At 33.9% G+C, this 20,989-nt stretch overlaps 1 protein-coding gene across 1 annotated transcript in view; it reads right to left on the bottom strand.

Annotated features, from left to right (window-relative positions):
* Window positions 1-20,989, bottom strand: part of DACH2 (dachshund family transcription factor 2) — a 656,741-nt gene that overhangs the window by 491,643 nt on the left and 144,109 nt on the right. The window contains exon 2 of the mRNA XM_060086468.1: window positions 11,990-12,028. Within this exon, the coding sequence (XP_059942451.1) occupies window positions 11,990-12,028 (39 nt within the window). The remainder of the gene's footprint in view (window positions 1-11,989; window positions 12,029-20,989) is intronic.

Here is a 20,989-nt window from a genome sequence, read left to right on the forward strand (position 1 = left end):
TCAGAGTGTAAATAAGAGCAATTCTACAAATTGTTAAACTGTCTTTGTGGAATTTCCATGTCTGACCAACACTTGTGAAAAGTGAAAAGTATCCTATATAGAGGCTTTTTTTAACTAAAGCTTTTTTTTGTTTTCCAGCATTCATGAACTACATGATGAACAAAACTTTGCTAGTATGTGTCATTATGATTTAAATAGTAAGAAAGGAAAAAACCCTGCATTGATCTTGCCTATTGTCTCACTAAATTACCAACAAACCTAGAACTTGATTAAAATACTTTTACAATTTCCAAAGCTAAATGTGTCTTCCTACATTTCAAATAATCACCTAGCATTTCTAGGGAGGCTGACAATTTTTCAAAATCAAATATAATAAACATGCTCCAGTTGATTTCCTGAAAAGAGAAGCTGGAACCGAAAATGTTTGCCTTTGAGAATACTTATAGAATATGCTGTTTTGTGGGGGATTAGGCAAAACAGATGATGTGAGGTCCCTGTTCCTGTTACTATCTGGACACTACTATCCTTACCAAAATATGTTGCTTAACAGGGCCTGCCCTGCCACCCGCAACACAGATCCACCCAATAACTCCTGTTAATCAACACAGATTATATATCCAAAGAAAGTAAAAATCCTTTAGTGGCTCTCCTGCGGTTGCACAAAAAGGAGTGACAAAGCGCTTCCAATTGCTTCTCAACCCAGCAGCTGTAGCCTCAACACTCTAGGGTTCAGAGGGCCTTCTGACAGCCTGTGCTCACAGGTGCTCCTCTTCTTCTAGCACCAGCTCAGTGACTCTGCAGCAGGAATTTTACATCACCACAGTGTCGAGGTGAAAGCTCCAGTGCCCTTATCTCAAAAGGAAATCTGGTCAGCTTGAAGCAATGGAAACTAATCTGAATGCAGCCAGTCATTGGCTGGGAACACATGCTCAGTAAAACAAAGGCTGCAATCAAAAGTTTGTTTTTTTTTTTCATGCATATAGCCACTTCAACTGTGCCTGCATGCTGTTATTATTATTATTATTTTTTACATAGACTCCTAATTTCAGAAACAATTTATAAAATGTCATAGGCTGCTATACAGCACTAGGAGAAAAATAGAAAATAATGTAAGTGATAGTAATGTTCAATTGCTCAATAAATAGTTATTGGATACTGAAGACTAAATGTCAGGAAAATATGCTGGATACTGGAGATAACAGTGGTCAACAAAACAAAGGCACAGTCCCCACCTTCACAGTGGTTATTAAATTTCCAAAGCGTTTTAGCTTTTCCAAAAAATTCTTGCATATTTTGCTCATTTTTGCCCTTCACAACAACCTTGTGAGAGACATCCATAGGTCCATCTGATCAATAAGAAAACAAAGAGAGATGTTAAGTGATTTGCTTGTCATCAGAGAGCTAGCTGTTAGCAGTGAGGGATTAAACACAAGATCTCTGACTACAAACTCAGGACTCTTACCACTATAACAGTATTTCCAAAAGTGTACTTCATGGAACACTAGTTCTCTAAACAAAAAGGTTCTTTTAATCAAAAAAGACTGAGAAATTGCATATATTACATCTTATACATTCATAGAGAAAATTAACAAAGTATAAACCCTGAGAAGACCTGTGGTAAACAAACTTGTTTATTTTTACTGAACCCCATATTTCCCAAACTTATTTGACCACAAACCCTCTCTGAAGAAAAAAAAAATTAATCCACAGTGACTCAGGAACTGTTGATAAACTTAGTATATTGGATGCAAGGCATGGGCGGTGTTTTGCAGAAAGGACATGTATGTTGGAGAGTTGCACAGTACATTTCTAAATCTATGCATGACCATGAATGTGTGTGACTGTAGAAGACTATGATATCTAGAAGATATGATATGATAACACTAGATATTGTGAAAGAAATGAGGAGATATATGTGGTGAGACAATGAGGTCTATGTGTATTATCAGGATGATGGAAACTTTAGGGTACCAACAAGAAAATGGATCTGAGAGAGTCCCCCTGACCCTTTTTCTTAGCCACCTCCAACACTTGCTCATGATTGAGAAGATCAAATCTTCCTCTAACCAAACTTTCCCTTAATGGCTGATTCTAGGACTAGAGCAGTAAATCTACCAAATGAGCCTGGAGTATCTTGTAGTGCTAGAAAGTAAAGAAGGGCTCAAAAAATTTACAATGATAGAGGCATGTAGAAGGTACCCAGTGGCCAACTGAAAGAGTGCCCAATGGCCAAAGCTAGAAAAATTTAAGCAATAAAATAAATAACGTAGCATTGGATTATAATCTAAAATATAAATTAAATATTTATGAGACCATAGTGAAAAAAAATGAATGAATAAATATTAAAAAGAGACAAATCTCCCTTGCAGAAGAATTCCAAATAATTTCTGCAAATACTCTGCCTTTAAGAATGTCAAGCATAACTAACTCCCTGCTCTTTAACTGTGGGCTGCACATAGTGACTCCCTTCCAAAACCTTCCAAAAAGTACAGTCAAGAAAAAGGAAAAAAGTAACTTTACAGTGGAGAAACCTAACAAACAGTACAGGAACCAGGTGATCAAGTCAACCTCAACAATGATAAGTCATAATGATAGTATGTACCTTTGATATGATGTGTTGAAAATGGAATATTACCTCTGTTGTCTTCCTTCCAAAAACCTAATTTAACAATGAGAAGAACACCAGGCAAACTCCCATTATGGGGCATTTTACAAACACCTAACCTGTCTCCTCAAAACTGTTAAGGTCATCCAAAACAAGGAAAATCTAAGAAACTGTCACAAGCCAAGAGGAGTCTAGGGAGATATGATGACTAAATATGAGGTAGTCTCCTATATCCTGGAATAGAAAAAGGACATTAGGGAAAAAAATTGAAGAAGTCTGAATAAACTATAAACTTTAACAATAGTGTGTCAATATTGGTTCATTAATTGTGACAAATGATTCATTAATTGTAAAATATTAACAACAATTAGGAAAATGGACACAGGGTGCATGGGAAGTCGCTCTACCTTTGCAATTTTTCTGTAAATCTAAAAGTGTTCCAAAATAAAAACTTCATTAAAAAAAAACAAACATTGCCTCTAACCATTTTTGTGCCAAGCCCAACTTAATTAAAAACTGTTTTATCTCTACATGAATAGGAGTCCAACTTAGTCCCAAAAATCACAAGCAGTGATTTTTGAAGAAGGAGAGCTGGACAAACGAATTAAGGAAAGCACAATTTGAGTTAATGCAACCAAAAAGTAAAATATGTATGTAAAATTTTTTAATGGGCTGCCTCAAACAGATGTCCCAAATCCCTTCATATAATGTTTTGAATACAGTGGGTGCTTTATTTCCAAAAGTAATCCATGATTAAAAAATAAAAACTACTAACTTCTTTATACATAATATGTTAGATACATCAATATGTGATTTAATGGGTATTTGTAAAACTCTTGCAGCATAAAGAATATAAAATAGCTATATTTGTTATTTAGGCTAATTTCATTTTAAAGCAGTATAAGTAAACAGCTCTACTGACTAATTGTATTGTAGAAATATACTATTTGGTTAGAATTAGCTATTTTAAATGAAAACATCCAAGTTATTTGATTTTCATCAAATAGAAATCAAAGAATAACTTTGTTTATATATTTAAATAAAAATATTATCACAAGGAGAATATTTGGTAATGATAAATCAGTTTAAAATGCTTTAACCTCTTCTAATTGCAATAAATCAAAGTATGACTGCTATTATTAATAGGCTTCAATATTTTATATGTTTTAACATCTTTTAAATATTTTTTAAAAATCTAGAATACTAGATATCAGATGATCTATCAGTTTATATCATGAATTATGAGATACCAACTTACATGAATCTGTTGATTGGGCTACATACAGTTTTTACATCTTAGTTTTCTAATGGATTTTTTAAAATAATGTTTTACATTTTGTGGCTGAATCATTTTGTACTTGCCCCCTTTTGAAGATTACAATTAGTTAAAAAACAAAAATTCCCAATAATAATCCAAAGTAACAGCAGATCTTTGTAGTCCTAATATGCTGGGAGGAGGTGAACACTTTGAGTAAGTTTATTCTTTGTATTGAAAACTCAGTGTTACCAAAAACAGAAAGCAGGACACGTCTTTAAGGCACTTCACATGTATGCAGGACTGTTGAGCACGTTGCCATGGAACATAACTCCTTCAAGGACTACAAACCAAAGAACGGCCATTTTGGCATAATAGTCCCATTTCTGAACATTATTTTGTAGCATTCATCAAGATGTATTACAAACCCTACCAATTTAGGGACAATGCACTGCCTTTTCAAATGCATTCATACTGGGTCTTAGAATCCACTCCATTTTAGCAACTAATTAGTTACACTGACAAACTTTTAAGAATAGGGCTATACAATTTTTAGAAAATGTCACCACTCTCTTTGTAAATTAATGATATGTTCCGCATTGCACAATAATAGGTGGTTATCAACCTTTCCTCTTTATCCTGTCTCAGTCATTTAGTTAAATCTACCCTGCACCCTCCAGAGAAATTCATGGTCTGTCACTCTACTCACTGGTGTCTAGATTTATGGATATTTTAGCAGTCCCTTTATTTTCACATCACTAGGCAACTCTTCTAAGTTTAAAAGAAAGGACCAACTTCACCTGAACATTCAGACAAGTATCCTACTTACAAAAGGCCGTTTTCCATCTATAATTCACTTTCCTTTCCTTTATATTAAAGGGACACACAACCTGAAACCTAATGTATTGCACCTTCACATTATTAAATGGAACATGCAGAACATTGCATTATTATGCTACACATAGCCAAGAAATTTTAGTATTCACGGGATTATGGTAATTAAGTCTTCCTTCACTTTGGGTGATGTGACACTTGCTTGACTATAATGTCACTCCACTTAAAGTCTGTGTAAACTACATTACCTTAGTCACTCTGCATTAGATTTCCAACTGTGAGCAAAATTACAAGGTCAGAGTGGACAAGAATGTAGGTAATCCCAAGGAAACATCATGTAAATGACTTGCTCAAGGTTCAAACTGGGTTTTCAATAAAAGCAAAAAGGAATCTTTTCATACTAATATTATAGTATTATTATCTAAATGCCATCAGTGGCAGAGCACCTGGGTATTCTTGGAGACAGGGGTAAAGACAACAGTGTCCATGATTTTGATGTTTTGTGGATAAAACATAAATGCTGTTTGCCAAGGATTCGTTCAAGCTAACAAAAGCGTCTGCACTCAATAAGGAGTAGTACATAGAACAACAGCAAACGGTTTTGTAAATAAAGATCGTTAATATCTCAACTGCAAATAATACTTTTTAGAAATGAAGATGAAAAGGCAAAACAGCAATGCTATTTCCTCCTTTCCTGTTTTTTTAATAAACACTCAGAACCATGATTTTTATTCTTTTTAAAAGTAGAGTAGTAATTTCCCAACAGTCTAATCAGCTACTTTGTGGTTATATCCAAGATGTGCTGTCTTAAAAATGCTCTGACCTACAGAAACTAGCTGAAAGACTTTGGAATATCTTGTGTTTTGAGTGATTTATTTAGTGCTTATTGAAGAAGTTAGATAACCTGATTAAATCCTCACATAGGATAAGTAAGATCAGGGCAAAAATAGTCTAGATTAACTTGGCACAAGTTCCTCTTCATTGAACTAGTGGAAGTAACACAATGAGCAAAATAGTGGTTTTCAGAGTATGCTTAAACTGTAAAGCAAGATGCCAATTAGCAAAAATAACAATGGAAGTTCTTAGATATGGGCCCCACAGTCAGTTCACAAATACGTCAAAGTGGGTAAAAATACTCAAAAGCAACTTATGTGGGATTCTCTAGGCTTAGTGTCACATTTGGACAATGAGGGATACACATGAATTGTATTAATCTGGAGATCATCTGAACAAAGTGTGTGAACCACAATTTTCTTGTAATATCTGATGTTAAATCTCTGTAGGAGGTCAATTCACTTCCTAGGAAGGCCGTAGTCAAACATTTTTTCCCAGGACTATTCATAAAAATGAGAGGCCCCCCAAAATGTCTTCATCACCAGAGATTAACTGATTTAGATTCTGCTTGCCAGAGTTGCTACCTTCCATAAGTAGAAGCTTCACTAAAAACATAACTTTGTTCAATATCTTCATAGATAAACTGAGTTTCCTTTTTAAAAGCCATTGAAAATAATAGGTATTCTGTGCTTGAGATAGGATATACTTGTGTGTGTGAATGTGTGAGTGTTTGTGAGTGTGGTATATTTGCAATTCTGGGAGGTTAAATAAAATCAGTTTCAACTCTCTCCCTTTTATACTTTAATCTCTTACAATATTACATAGGTTTCTAACTGAGTGTTCTTTCCATTACACATAGAATCTAAGAAAGCCTGAAAGCTCTTTGTTAAGCCTCAGGTTAAAGAACCAGATCTTTCTAATGAAAAGTCTCTCCAAACACAAAATCAATTACTTACCCTCCCCCATCCAAAAAGAAATACAGAACAGTCAACCTTAGTCCTCCCTCTACTTTAAGTAGCTATGTGCAGCACCAAAAAAGCACTGATAGAATCAAATCTTAAGTGAGCTGAAAATACTGAATATTCTTTTCTCTGAATCTGAAATGCATAAAAAGAGCTTGAAAAGAAACACAAAGCCACAAAAAATAGTGGTTGAACTTTCATTGTATTTTCAGCATTTGCAATGTAATGCTTCAGAGTGTGGAACATTGAAGATTAATTCAAGATGGTGTGTTGCTACTGACTAGTCCTTATAATGCTGAGCTCCTGCTCCCATCTTCTTCCCCCCCACCCCCAATTGTCCTTGAATTAAGAGAAACACAAAGATAAACAGGATAAACTCATGATCTTAACTAAGTGAGAGTGTGTTACAACAGTTTCACAAATTGATAAGATTCAATTTTGTCTTTATGTTTTATGCACAATAAGTAAATTACAGCTTCAAGGAAAAGGGGCGATATGTATCATAGATCAAAGGTTATAGTATGTCTCTAAGAGATAGCTTAGTCCAACATCCTAATTTTAGATGCAGCAACTGAGGTCCCAAGTCATAGAGTGATTTGCAGGGTTGTTTTCAGGCCATGAACTTCTGACTCGTTTTCCAGAGCTCTTCCTGCTATACCACAATATCTCATCAAATGAGGCTTTATGGGAAAGTGCTTTGAAACCTGGAAAAAACTTTCCAAATTTTACGTAGTATCCTTATGCTTATCTGAACTGCATATATTTTTAATGAAAAATAATGACACAAATATATAGTATCAGTAAACATCGTCATGCACACTGTGATCGGAATCAACGTTTTGTCTGTGTATAATCATGAAAGAGAATCAATGAAAAATAATTATTTTTTCTTCAAAGAAGTTTTTGTTAAAAATACCTACTACATTTGCAAGAAACTTGGGAAATAGGAGCTCTCGTAAAATGCTAGTAGGAGGGTAAATCAGAACAGCTTTAGAGAGCAATTTGGCAGTAACTATTAAGTTGAAGATGTGCATAGCCCACAGCTCAACAATTTCACTTCTGGCTTATACACCAGAGAAATTTTCCCACAGGGGCACAAGAAAACATGATGCCCATTACAACAAAAATTAGAAACAACCTAAGTGTTCATCAATACAGTAAAAAATAATCAAACTGTGGTATACTCAGAGAATGAAAGAGTATAGTGGACAATTTTAAAAAATGAACTAGATCTACGTGTATCAATGCAGATAAATCTCAAAAACATAATGCAAAAACAACAATTACAAAATGATACTATAATACCAAACCATTTAGGTACATTTTAAAAACACAAAAATCAATTCTGCATATTATTTACGTATAAATACACATAAAATTTAAAAACATAGCAATGATACACACCAATTTTAAAATAATGGTTACTTCCAATGAAGGGTGAAGTATAATAGAAAGAATATTAGTGTTAATCATATCACTAATGCTTTACAGAAACATCTGTATCTGTAATTTTTTCAATTGAGCTCTGAATCAAATGTAGCAGAATGTAGACCTGATTATTGGTCCACAGGTATCTCTCATTATTTCCTGCTCTTTCTATTTGAACTATTTTAAAATTAATGTTGCTAACTTTACACACTACCAAAGTGATGTTACCAAAATTGATTTCAGAATAGAAATGTCATTTTTGATAAGTCAGAAAAAAAAAATATATATATATATATATATATATATATATATATATATATATATATATATATATATAATGTATATGTATATATATATAAATATAATGAAATTACATGTTTTGGTAATTAGTCTGATTCCAGTTGTCAGGTTATAAAATATATTGATCCAAAGTATATGAGCTTTGAAATCAAATGGACTTGATTCAAATGCTGACTCTGGTATTTGTAGGCTGTGTGGCATTAGATAAATCATTTAACTTTCTCTGTACCTCAATGTCATCATCCATAAAACAAGAATCACAATAATAGCACCTGCCTTATAGGGCTGTTATGATGATTAAATGAACTAATACATGGAAAACACCAGGGATATCATGTTCAAAAAATGTTAGATATTATAAAAAGTACTAGTTCATCAAAATTTATCCTGAATAACATTATTTATATGTCTACATTGGTCAAATGCATCAAAAAGTCACTTATTTCTTAGATTCTGTATCTTTCAGGACTAGCCAATTAACTAAGAATCTCTACTTGTTAGGGTTTTTAGGGAATGGTTTTAATTAATTAATACATTTAAATGTAGTTCATCCCTATCACACAACAGATTACCTGTGGTCAAAACTATCTGATGATCTAGAAAGGGTAGCACTGCCCACCCAAATTTTATTTAAGTAAAACATCAGCTATTTTGCACATTGTCATATGTGTTGACCAGTTGTCCAACAATTTATCATCTTTCATATGCTTTTGTGTTAAATCTGCAAGTAGAATAATATGTCAACAAATGAGGGGTGGGTTTTTTTTTAGTTAATTTAGGATTTGAGATTGTGAATTCTTTTCTTTCTCTTTCTTTTTTACTTTTCTCTTTTTTTTAAGTCCTCTGATAAATGTTTCCCAACAAAAATGGCAATATTAACTTACCATCCTGACTAAGGATTTGTGGTACAGATCATAGGAGTCATTAAAGCAGGTTTAGCAGTGTTGGTTTTTTTTTTTCGGTTTTATTTATTTATTTATTTTTTGCTAGAGAGGTTGGAATTTAATTGTTTCCTTTTTAGACAAATATTCTTTTGGATTGCCAGTGATGAAAGGGGCATACAGATGTCAAAAGCACTTTAGCACATTGGGATTATGTGCTAAGGTCCAGGGCAGGACAGACAAACAAACAAAGTCTCAGATCAGTCAAAAAGTTACCTCAATAAAATCTCAAATGACCAGCTTTTGTTTTATCTTTGCCAACGCCTATCAAAAGTTCAAATGAAGTTTTGTTGTGCTAACTACTTACATTTCTTTTATTTCTTACTTTAACCATTTGTAAAAACAAAGGAATTTCACCAAATAAAATAGGGAATTTGTTTAAAGGCAAGCCAATTTAAAATAAAACAACACATGCTATATACATGACTTTCTTCCCATTAAAGCACCATAAATCGGGCTTTAAGTAGTAGCCTTAATTATGTTATATGACAGAGCCTAACTTAAATATTCTCTTTTGGACATAGAAGAAATTATCTTTCATACTGCATTGCACTGATAAATATGAAAATGAAAAATTCATAATTTTATCTTAGTTTTCAAACCACATTAAGGGGAAAATATCTTGGCTATTTCCATGTAGTAAGAAAAAATCACAAAGTGCATAACCACCATTTTGAGTATCAGGAGAATTATTTACAAGCACTCCACTTATTATTTATTTACTTTACTTGAATTTTCCATCATCAAGATCTCTGGGTGCATTTATAACATACTGTGATTTTCTAAACCACAGTACCTAGAGGACTTACAGTTTAAAGCAGAGGTTGCAAACTGATAGCCCATGGGCTAGATCCAGACCACAGATGGGTTTTGCTTTGCCTGCATAGTGTTGCTTTTTATTGAGTTAGTTACCAACATTTAAGAATTGGAGAATTTCATATAAAAATCTGGATTCCAAGTTTCTCTTAAAAAGTCAAATCTTAACAACAGTGGGCCTGCATTCCCACCTGGTAGCAATCAGCTGAGCTGAGTAATAGCTGCCACCTTTGGAAAGAATATATGCTCTCTAGGTCACCATAGTCCCCACCACTCCCTATTGCTTATGGCCTTTCATTTATGCTACCACCCTTGTCTCAGTAGGCATTAGAGTTTGCAACTCTCCTGTTTCTCTGTAGTTTATTTGAGTGTCAGCACACATACTTTCAAAAGCATTTCACAGTTTTCCTCAGATTACAGTTAGTATAAAAACTCATTACATATGTGTATATATATATATATATATATATATATACACATATGTAATGTGTGTTCTGATTAATCTAGAAATAAATTCATACAGTTATAAACTACTGTTATGCTTAATTAAAAACAAGAAGTTGACATTCATTTACATATTTTACTAAAAAAAATGTCAATTTCAATGCCTGAATTCAATTGCATTCATATAAAATCAAAGCACTTACTTTCAATATCCCAAACCTAATCTCAAAACTCAATCCACTTAAACTTTTTCAGTTAAAGTCATTCATTAATGAAATCTAGTGGGTTCTAGTCTCCGCCAGCATTGAAGTCACAGTTTAAAAATACGTTTAGCACTTAAGGAGGCACATCCACTGCTTCAGGTCACTTGGGTACTATTTAGTGTGCATGATATTTAGGAGTAATATTTAGTACAGAAAATGCCCCAGATATTAGAAACACCACCATGATGATTTTCATTTTCTATGTTGAAAACCCAGGATAAATCACATGGTGTGGTCCCCATCTCTCTAACAATACTATGACATTTTTCTTGTAGAAAAATACAGATAAAACATGCATCATGAGCAGCCCTGAAGGAAGGGGGTAAAATCACCATAAGGTGATTTAACCTGAGAAGGGTGTGTGGCAGTCAATATCAAACTGTACTTTAGAATCATGGGTTGCCCTCCTTCTCCCTTTCATCTCTGAGTTAACTGCCCATTCTTTGTTCCCATTACAACCTAAAAGGTATGAAGTCTGGAGTAGTATGGTGTCTCTGATTGCAATTTAACTGAAATTTTCATAGATATTTTAGGAAGTTTCAAGCATAAATCTTAGACTTCCAAATATTTAAAAAATGTATTTTTAGAGAAAAAATAATTCCTAATATTTTAGAAATAGTAGCATGCCTACTATATATATATATATATATATATATATATATATATATATATATCTGTGCTTAATACTTAGAAAAATTCCAGAAGATTAGAAGGCCTGGGGTTTTTTGTTTTGTTTTGTTTTGTTTTTTGCCATTATTGCTGTAGCACACTTAATAGCCTGTGCTGCCCTGCAAAAGTGAATGTACCTTCCTAAGCATTTCAGAGCCATGGCGCAGGTGAATTACTTTCCCATTATTTTACATAGATGTCATGATTTTTATGTCAGTGACCCTTACTCAAGCCCCATCAACTTTGCAGCCTTTCTCTAGCTTCTGCTTTAGTTCCCAGGGAAGGAGTTGCTCTCTGTGACTGGAAGTCATCTCCCAACTTCGGATTCCTGGGATTCACTCCCAGTTAATACATATGAATGATCACTAACTGGCAATAGTGAAACCATGAAGACCCCAATTAACTAGAACCCTCAAATGGATAGACAGGTTCTAATTAGCTATTTGAATTTCATTTTTTTATTATTAACTAAAGATTAAGCAAGATTCAATATTTGCTGCTGAAAATTTTAAATGGCTCTACTTTCCTACCTTAGTAAGTATAGTACAGGGAATAAAATTACTGATGTTGGGCTGAATCTGTACAGGCTCCAGGACATTCCCAGGAAGTTGATTTTTAAAAAATAAATACATAAATACCTGTTAACAGCTTGTTTTCTTGTCATTTGCCTCTTCCTTCTAAAAGGAGAGTGTAGCAAAAAATAAATAAATAAAACTGGTTAATTGAGAGTTCTGGTTAGTAGCTTCCAATTAATCAAGGCTTTATTATATTTCACAAAAAATCTTCTTAAATTCTGCAGAAATTTTAGATAGGTTACACACAATGAAACACCAGCAGGGAAGAGCACAAAGAAGGTAGGAAAGCCTAAATTGCTATTAGACAGTGTTTTAAATATATGAATAATGTTATTACATTTCTAGTCTAATCCCCATTGAGTATAGAATAATGTGAAATGTCATGTGGTTTAGGGCTTTTCTATACATGAAGGCAAGGAAATATGGTTGTAAATTTCTGTTGAAGAAAATGGCCTCGGGTCGTAACAATTCCAAAACAAGATTCAGCAATATTGTGTCTTTCCCCTTTCTTTCAAGAGCCTTCCTTCCCATCCCATTGGGTATTCCAACACTTTTTAGGGAACAAAAATCTCTTCTAGTTTTTTTATTCTCGTTTTTATTTGGCCAACAGGATGATGAAAGTAAGCCAATATCAATGTTATGCCTTAATTTCCTAAATATGGAGCCATTAATCACACAGCTCACTATATACTGATTTCTGAAGCAATACTGAACTATCTTACATCTTCCCCAAAAGGGTTACACATGCACACACACACCCTCAGACACAAACACACATACACAGTCATACACACATCTGCACAAAATAAGTTAAACACATACAAAAGAGATCAATTAAAAACCCACATAATTATCTTAGTTAACAAAACAACCATTATTTCCAGTAGTATAGTATTTCCCGGTGTTCCTAAACCCTTTAATAAAGAACAATGAAATTTAAAATGACAAGATACAAAAAAACTATAAGTAGTGTAATTTGGCTATTTTGAGCCTTATTGCACTTCTTAGTAGTATAGAGACAGAAACCTCCTTCTAATGTCCACTACAAATATATATGGTTAGTTCATCACCCCCTTCATAATCTCTTCTTCTAATAGCCTTTTTGTTAAAAGACTCATTTCAGGTGTTTGTTTGTTTGTTTTTGAAAGGCAACTGCTTCCCTGCTTAAAGGCCTATGGAAACATTTTAAAAAAACCCCACAGATGCAAACATATATCTGGGGTTGTGGGGGAAAGGAGGTGGCAGTGAAGGAAGGTGAGCATTTTTTCACCTACTCTTGTGTTCTTGATTGTCACTTGATTGTCAGAACTATTTGATTTTGCTTTATAGTTCACTCACACAACCTGTTTTGAAATTACATTTTCTTAAAGTAGAATATATTCATACATACCAAGTCAATGATAATGCATACTTCCTTAATCCAATGAGCTTTATATTGGAGGACTTTTCCCCTTTTACCAGAGATCCTCCTTTTTTAACTATAATATTTCCTGAAGACAACACAACATTTTTGACTGTCACCATATGTACATAATTATGCTAAGTTAAAAATAATTTAAATCTTCTATAGCTTGAGCTTCATAGATTATTTAAGCATAGATTTTGAAATTACCAAATACTGAAACATTCTTGTTAGAATTATACAATAAATATATAAACATACGTGAGTTAACTGTCCTTTTATTAAGGATCTTAAAATTTCTTAGAAAATTAGGAGTTTACCTCGACTTTTGAAAATTTCTCATTTGTCTTGTCAACTGTGAGAATACATTTTACAATACTGCCTAACACTAGCTATAATTCTAGGACTTTAGGGACCACAAGTTAAATACATATACTTTATTTTTGACATTCAAACTAAAACGTGACTTCTATATTTCTGAATTTGTTCAGAAGCAGTATCGTTCAATCAGAGTAGTAACCATATATTTAAAATTCCAAAAGATCAATAAAATGTTTCCTATGCTTTGATATATGTAAAATGATTGTACACCTCAAAAATACACAAATTTGATTTGCCAGTTACTTCGGTAAAGCTGGAAAAATGTCTCAGGCTTTTAAATGGAAGTCACCTGTTAACCTGGCATATATGACCATATTTTGGGGACTGCTAAATTAGGCTTTAGCTGTTCCTCACACAGACAAGATCTTTTAGTCATGTAATGTATTTTCCCGGCCCAATACAATAAACAAAATGTTGATTTGGGAACAAATATGATAAATAAATAGGACATAAGTCAAGCAATGCCCTGCCCCTACCCCTAACTTCATCTGTAGGGGATGAATGACCAGTAAATACGTGTCGGTAAAATTTTTTTTTTAGTTTCTTTCTGGAGACATGATTAAGTCATGTTAACTTTTGCATTTCCAGTTTTGGAGGTTTTGGGGAGCTTCCCTCACTCTTAACTAATAATTTTATTCATTTTATATGTCAACTCTTGCTCCACAGCAGCTTTTATAAACCTGTTTAATCTCTTTAGAGATCCTGGAAATTCTTTGACAAGAATGTGTTTCAAAAGAAAAAGGAACTGAAAGAGGCCTGGATATTTTAGGCTTATTTAAGTTTCCAGAGGGTATCCAAACAACCTCTTGATCACTTAAGTCTCTAAAGGCATGATCTTCCAATTCAAGAACCTGAAAAATAAAACTATTTTCCTCCTTTCAGAAATTTATTTTTCCTAGAACTATTTGAGAATAACAAAAACCTTGGTCATACTAAATATGTTTCTTCTGAAATAGTTTGGTGCATGAGCTTGACGCTTTAAATGTCAGTGTGATTTAAAGACACAGTCTAAAGGGAAAAAAAGGGAAAATTACATATGGGATGGGTTGATAGTAAAGATAAATGAGCTTACAGCATTTTAAAATTTTTGTTTGTAAGAAGGGGGTTTCAATACATATATATTGTAAATATCAGTCACATAAATGAACTTTAATTATTAGATAACCTATCTGAAATCATTTCTACTGTATAAAGTTTAACATTAAAATCCTTCAAAGCCTTCATAAATTTTAAATTATTTATTGTTCTGGCATATTTGTTTACAATATTTCTGTTGGAAATTTTTCTCCTTGTTTGTAGGTTTGGCTAAGGACACCACGAGTGACCCTTTGAATCTTGTCCTTTGATCCATATGGGAGTTCTAGACAGCCTTTTGTAAGGGACTTTTTAAACCCTGTTACACTAGTTATATTTCATGTCTTCTGGTTGATGATTATGTATTTCTATAGTATGTTCAGAATGGCTCAGAGAAAACACTAAGTAAATGTTCTAGAAGCCAAACCAAACATTTATGGTAGATGTACATTAAAGCCCCTGAGACATTGGATGCAAACACTGCTTTATCTGCTTTTAGTTAACTTTGGTTTTGATGGTTTGATAACACACTGAGATGATAGTAAATTGGCCTACTTCTAAATTGTATGCTGCCTGTGGAGAGAACTTTGTCGCAGCCTCCAACTGTTAATTGCTGATTAAGATGGTGTTTCCTTCATAGCATTTATAGTAATGTGTAAATATTTTATTTATTTACATGTCTTAGATCTATTTTCCTTTTGAAATGCAATCTCCATTGAAGAATGAGTTTAGGTTTCTTGTTCACAGACTAGGCACTCAGTAAAAATTTGTCAATGAACTGAATATTGGCTATGTGAAGGGACAATTTACTCATTTAAATCCATCACTGTATAGAGTCTTCGAGCTTATTCTAATAAAATATATTTTAAGAACCTATTTCTTCTATGCTACACTGATTTACATCATTGATGATGGGGCTTAATTTATATAAGGATAGCTGGTGTGTTTTAGAATGAGTGAATTTTCACTGAGTAGGTAAAGTTGATCAGAAATATCATGAGCCCAAATTTAGTTAATGGCATCAAATATTCTGAATTATTGATGGGTGAAAAGTATAGAGTCATTATAAAGTTATTCAAGAGAGAAAGAATATTCTAAAGTTTATTTTAATTATACCTTAATTTTTTTCTAACATTTGGCTTATTTGTTTAGTGCAGCTTAAACTCGACGTGAAACACTAACAGTTCTGTAAGCAGAACTCAGCTAAGCTGTTTCTAACAAAATGAGCTCATTTGCCAGTTGATCGTTCTGGTAATCCTATCTGGTTTAGTCTAGCTGCAGATGAAGACAATCAAGCAGGGTCAGAGCAAAGGAATCTCAGCTTGGACATGCTCTCGATGTAATACTAAGAGGTGGGAGTGGGAATGAAGAAGATTACTTATTTCAAAGTCTGTTAAATTCTTTACATTCATCCCTTAATTTAATCTCTGACAAGGACCACTCTACCACCATTAAATAAGATAAGATAGGGCCTCCCTGGTGGCGCAGTGGTTAAGAGTCCGCCTGCCGATGCAGGGGATACGGGTTCGTGCCTCCGGTCTGGGAGGATCCCATATGCCGCGGAGCGGCTGGGCCCGTGAGCCATGGCCGCTGGGCCTGCGCATCCGGAGCCTGTGCTCCGCAACGGGAGAGGCCACAACAGTGAGAGGCCCACATACCGCAAAAAGAAAAAAAATAATAAAATAAAATAAATAAATAAGATAAGATAAAATAGGATAAGATAACATAAAATAAAAAACATGTTCCTCACCAATTAAGACATCAGAGGCAGATACTTAACATTACAAATAATTACCTTTTGATGTAGCTCCTTTTTGTATCCAAAATCTCATGTTAAATAATAAGACCTTATTGTTACATAGTTTTACAGTTAACAGAACATTTTTCTCATCATTAACTAAAGGAGTAAAACTATTTTGTGCACAAAAGTGGGTTTGAAACACTTTCCCACTTTTATATATGTAGAAACTGAGACTGAAGGGTTTTTAATTTGATTCAGTGTTCTTCCACTTCCTGTTGTTGACAATATTTATCTGTCTAAATATGAATGAAATATCCCTTTTTCTTGATACTTTTTTTGCTTGATCACTTTCACGATATGTAAAGAACCAATTTCTTTAAGGGTTAAGGGAAGCTCTTCAAACATACTTATAATTGATAGCTAACAGTTTTCGTACTGATCCCACAGAGGCCACATTTATCTCCTTACCCTATGATAGCACTTTCTTAGTTCAATATTTATCTACAAATACTTACTGATCATCAACTATGCACAAAAGCCTCTCTGCTATAGGCTATGGAGAATACAAAGATCTTCAAGTATGGTCCCTGATATCAAGAATATTACAATCTGAAACGAGAGACATATCATAGTCACAGACTGCTACATTGAAAGTCTGTGAGTGATAAACGCCACATGATTTCCTGGTGTAGAGTAGGCATTTAAAAATATCAGATGAATGAAAGTTGAATGCATGGTGGTATAAACTAATAGCTATAAGAATTTAGTTGAAGCCATCACTTATACCTAGAGTGGTAAGTGAAGTCATTATGAAAGAGATGACGTTTGATTGGGGCCTAGAGGAATAGATAGATTTTGGAAAACAAAGAAAGAGGATAACAATGCTTTAGGAAGTGGAAACTGACAGGATGGGCAGAATGAATTGCTACAAGAGTGTCTGGAGGTTAGATCAGGCAGAAGATTACTGCAATGTCCTCAGCATGAGATAACCAGGTAGATAGAGATGAAAATAAAAAGGAATGGACATGTGTAACAGAGAGTCTAAAGCTAGCATTAATATGACTTAAAGCTTAAATTAACATGGAAACAAAGTATAGAATGGAACAAAGGAGAACTCTGAGCTTATGACTGATTCCATGAAAATTGACTTTCCAAGTTCCATGAAACCAAGTTATAAATGAATTTTCAAACAACCTGTTCTGTAAGCAATAGTGTCACAGAAAGAACACTGAACAAGACATAAGGAGACTTGGGTATTAGTATCAATGATGCAACCGGATGTGTGATCATGAGCAAATGATTGCCCTTTTCTACATCCCAGTATCCTTATTTGTAAAACCAGGGTTGGATAAATTGACCTCTCCGGCCTATCATAGCTCAAATACTCTATGGTTCTCTGATTTCCGAGTTGCCAACAACCTGCCTAAAATACAGGTAGATTAAATTAAAATTTCTCTGAGAAATTAGTAGCTATTGTAACTTAGTTGCCACTCCTGAGACATACTTTTTCTTGATTCATAAATAGTTAGCACAATGTCTGTCAGTGGTATTCAGCTAAGGGGCATATCCTTTCTATGTTTCAGAAAAGTATTGAATGAAAATTCTTCAGACATTTTACTTCACAAAGGAAATCAGTAGAGTATTGCTCTGTTTGCATGCTACAGAAAAACTGACTTGAAAACCTGAGAAGTACAGAAGCAAGTTTCACTTCTATTGAAATGTATATGTCTCTATCTATATGTATATTGAAGGGAGTTTATTTTCAATTAAATCTTCTTCAACCTTTGTTCTTTAAAGATTACAGAAATTCAGGGTTCTATCCTGTCTTCACAGTTAATACCTGGTAGTTCTAGGTCAATCTAATTCCGCTTTTCAAATGCTACATCTTTTTGAAAAATATGGTAACCAGAACTAAACATAACATTCTGAGTGGGGTTATAGGAATGTTGTAATCTCATCTATCCTGTAGAATTTCAGGTCTTTCCTATAACCCTGCATGCAGGTAAAAATAAGCTGTCATTCATCCAGAAAGTCACTGTTATTTTCATTTCTCCTTTAGACAGTTAGTTTTATCTGGGACTTCCTCATTGGAAAATTCCTAGAAACATAGAAAATGAAAGACATAGTTTGCCTAACAGTTACACAGAGAAAAAAACACCACTCCCACTAACTGCTGTCAACCATCCCACTTCCTCCACCTATGATAAAAGTGAAAAGACATAACAGTATGTACATTTTCATCTATTTATTGATATGTTCAACATTACCTAACCCCATCAGTATCTGCTGGTTTTATCATTTAAAATGCAAACAACTAAAAGCAAGAACCATAACTATTGGATAGCTCCTTGTAGTGTCTAACAATAAGACCATGTACACAAAGCCTCTAAGACAAAGTGGTGAAAACAAACATTTAGAAGGGCTGTGAAACTTCCTGTCCCTCTGCTCTGAATAAGTTCCCCTATTCCTTTCTAATAGTAAAATGAGGTCAAATAATGTGCTGATCTTAACATTAACCTTGGTTGCCTCTTTTTTTTCACATTTTTTAAAGACATAAACTAACAATGGCTTCTTCCCCTCTGCTCACATAGCACTTTGTGCTTGCCTGTGTCATAGCACTCAGTCATATGTGTGTCTCTCTCACTATGCTGTGATTCTTTGAGAACAACAAAACCTAACTACTTAACACCCCCTTGATAACAAAATCAGCTCTAACATTATAAAACATGATTAAAGTCTTTAGAAGACACATGTTTGATAAAAAGTATTTGAGGTGATGGTATGTATTTCAAATGTAAATGTCAAGAGCAAGCTCATTTTTCCATGTCTTATATCAAATCTTTGATGCAATGAAATATTGCTTTTTAATGGAAAATAAAATTAATCTTTATTTCTTTATTATGTTCATTATTCTCCAGATTTTTGTGTATACTACTAAAATCTTTATGAACATAGTTTGAATTTTATTATATTATCTGATTTTAATACTTTTTATCTTGTTGCAATGCCATGAATTATGAATTTTGAATTACAGAAAATTTCCTCCAACTGAAATTTCCTTCCCTAAATATTATTGTTGTAGTCCTTCCACACATTCCAGAGTTAGTTTTCTGTTGCCTCGAAAGTGTTATGTATCATCTCACTCAGGTTTATTTATTTATTTATTTATTTTTTGCGATACGCGGGTCTCTCACTGTTGTTGCCTCTCCTGTTGCGGAGCACAGGCTCTGGACGCACAGGCTCAGCTGCCATGGCTCACGGGCCCAGCCGCTCCGTGGCATGTGGGATATTCCCGGACCGGGGCACGAACCCGTGTCCCCTGCATCGGCAGGTGGACTCTTAACCACTACACCACCAGGGAAGCCCCTCACTCAGGTTTTTTTAATACAAGTTTTTGCCTTTATCACTTGATCCCAATAAAATAAAATAATTATTTCTCCTTGGTGAAAATCAATATTCTGATACTGTCTTGTATTTTAGGTGTCAATTTTAACATTTTAGCAAAATCAAACAGGCCCACCATTAAGTCTTCAAACAAAATTTCCAATATATGGATATCTAGGCAGCTTATTCAAATATACATCTCTTAGCTAAATTCACACCAAGGGTTATGATTAGCTCTAAATGAATACCTATGAAGGTTGTTAGCTATTTCACTACCTAATATTTTCTTTTGGTTATTCTCTTTGTTTAAGTGACTAAGTGGGGTTTTTCTCTCCTTTTCAGAAATTGTCTGTATTAGTCCTTTTGTATATTTACCCTTTTCAATTTATAAATTATTAGAGGTTACTCCCATAACTGTCTTCTCAAATAATGCATAAGCATCTTCTTTATTCATACATAGCTATGTGTATACTCCATCTGTTAGAAGATATGCCCCCTTAAGTCTAAAACTTCACCAGCCATGCATTTTTTTTTCTAAAAGTTTATCAGCAATACTGTCACAGGTAGTTGGAGGTAATTCTTCCTAACACTTTGTCTCTCTCTCAATTCAAACAAAATTTTAAAAGAATGAAAGAAAAGAACAATAAAAGAATGAATGAAAGAAAAGGACTCTACCCTTCTGTTAGTTATATGAATATGAATCATTGTTAATAGAAATGATTCAATACTCCCCAGCATGTGTTGTGGGTCTTTTCCACCCATCACATCATGCTCCTCCTAGTGTCTCTATAGTCACCCCTTTTTTAGGACTCCTTAGTACTGCATTCTTTCTCTTCCACACTGTAGAAAGTGTAGCAATCTTCACACTGAAAAATCAAGAGATTTCAGACTGCCTCCTCATCTCTCCAGGGCAACTAGGTCTTCCCTTTTTTTCTTCTAACCAATGTGGCAATCCTACATGAGATCTTTAGGCTTTTACTCTGCTTACTTGTAAGGTCCTTGGTCTTACAGTGATCACATCCTGAAGAATGTCTTTGTATCTGTGACTGCTTCCCCCTAAAAATCACATCAAGTGGCAATA

The sequence above is a fragment of the Mesoplodon densirostris genome, chromosome X (genome assembly GCF_025265405.1).
Source record: "Mesoplodon densirostris isolate mMesDen1 chromosome X, mMesDen1 primary haplotype, whole genome shotgun sequence".
NCBI lineage: Eukaryota > Metazoa > Chordata > Mammalia > Artiodactyla > Ziphiidae > Mesoplodon > Mesoplodon densirostris.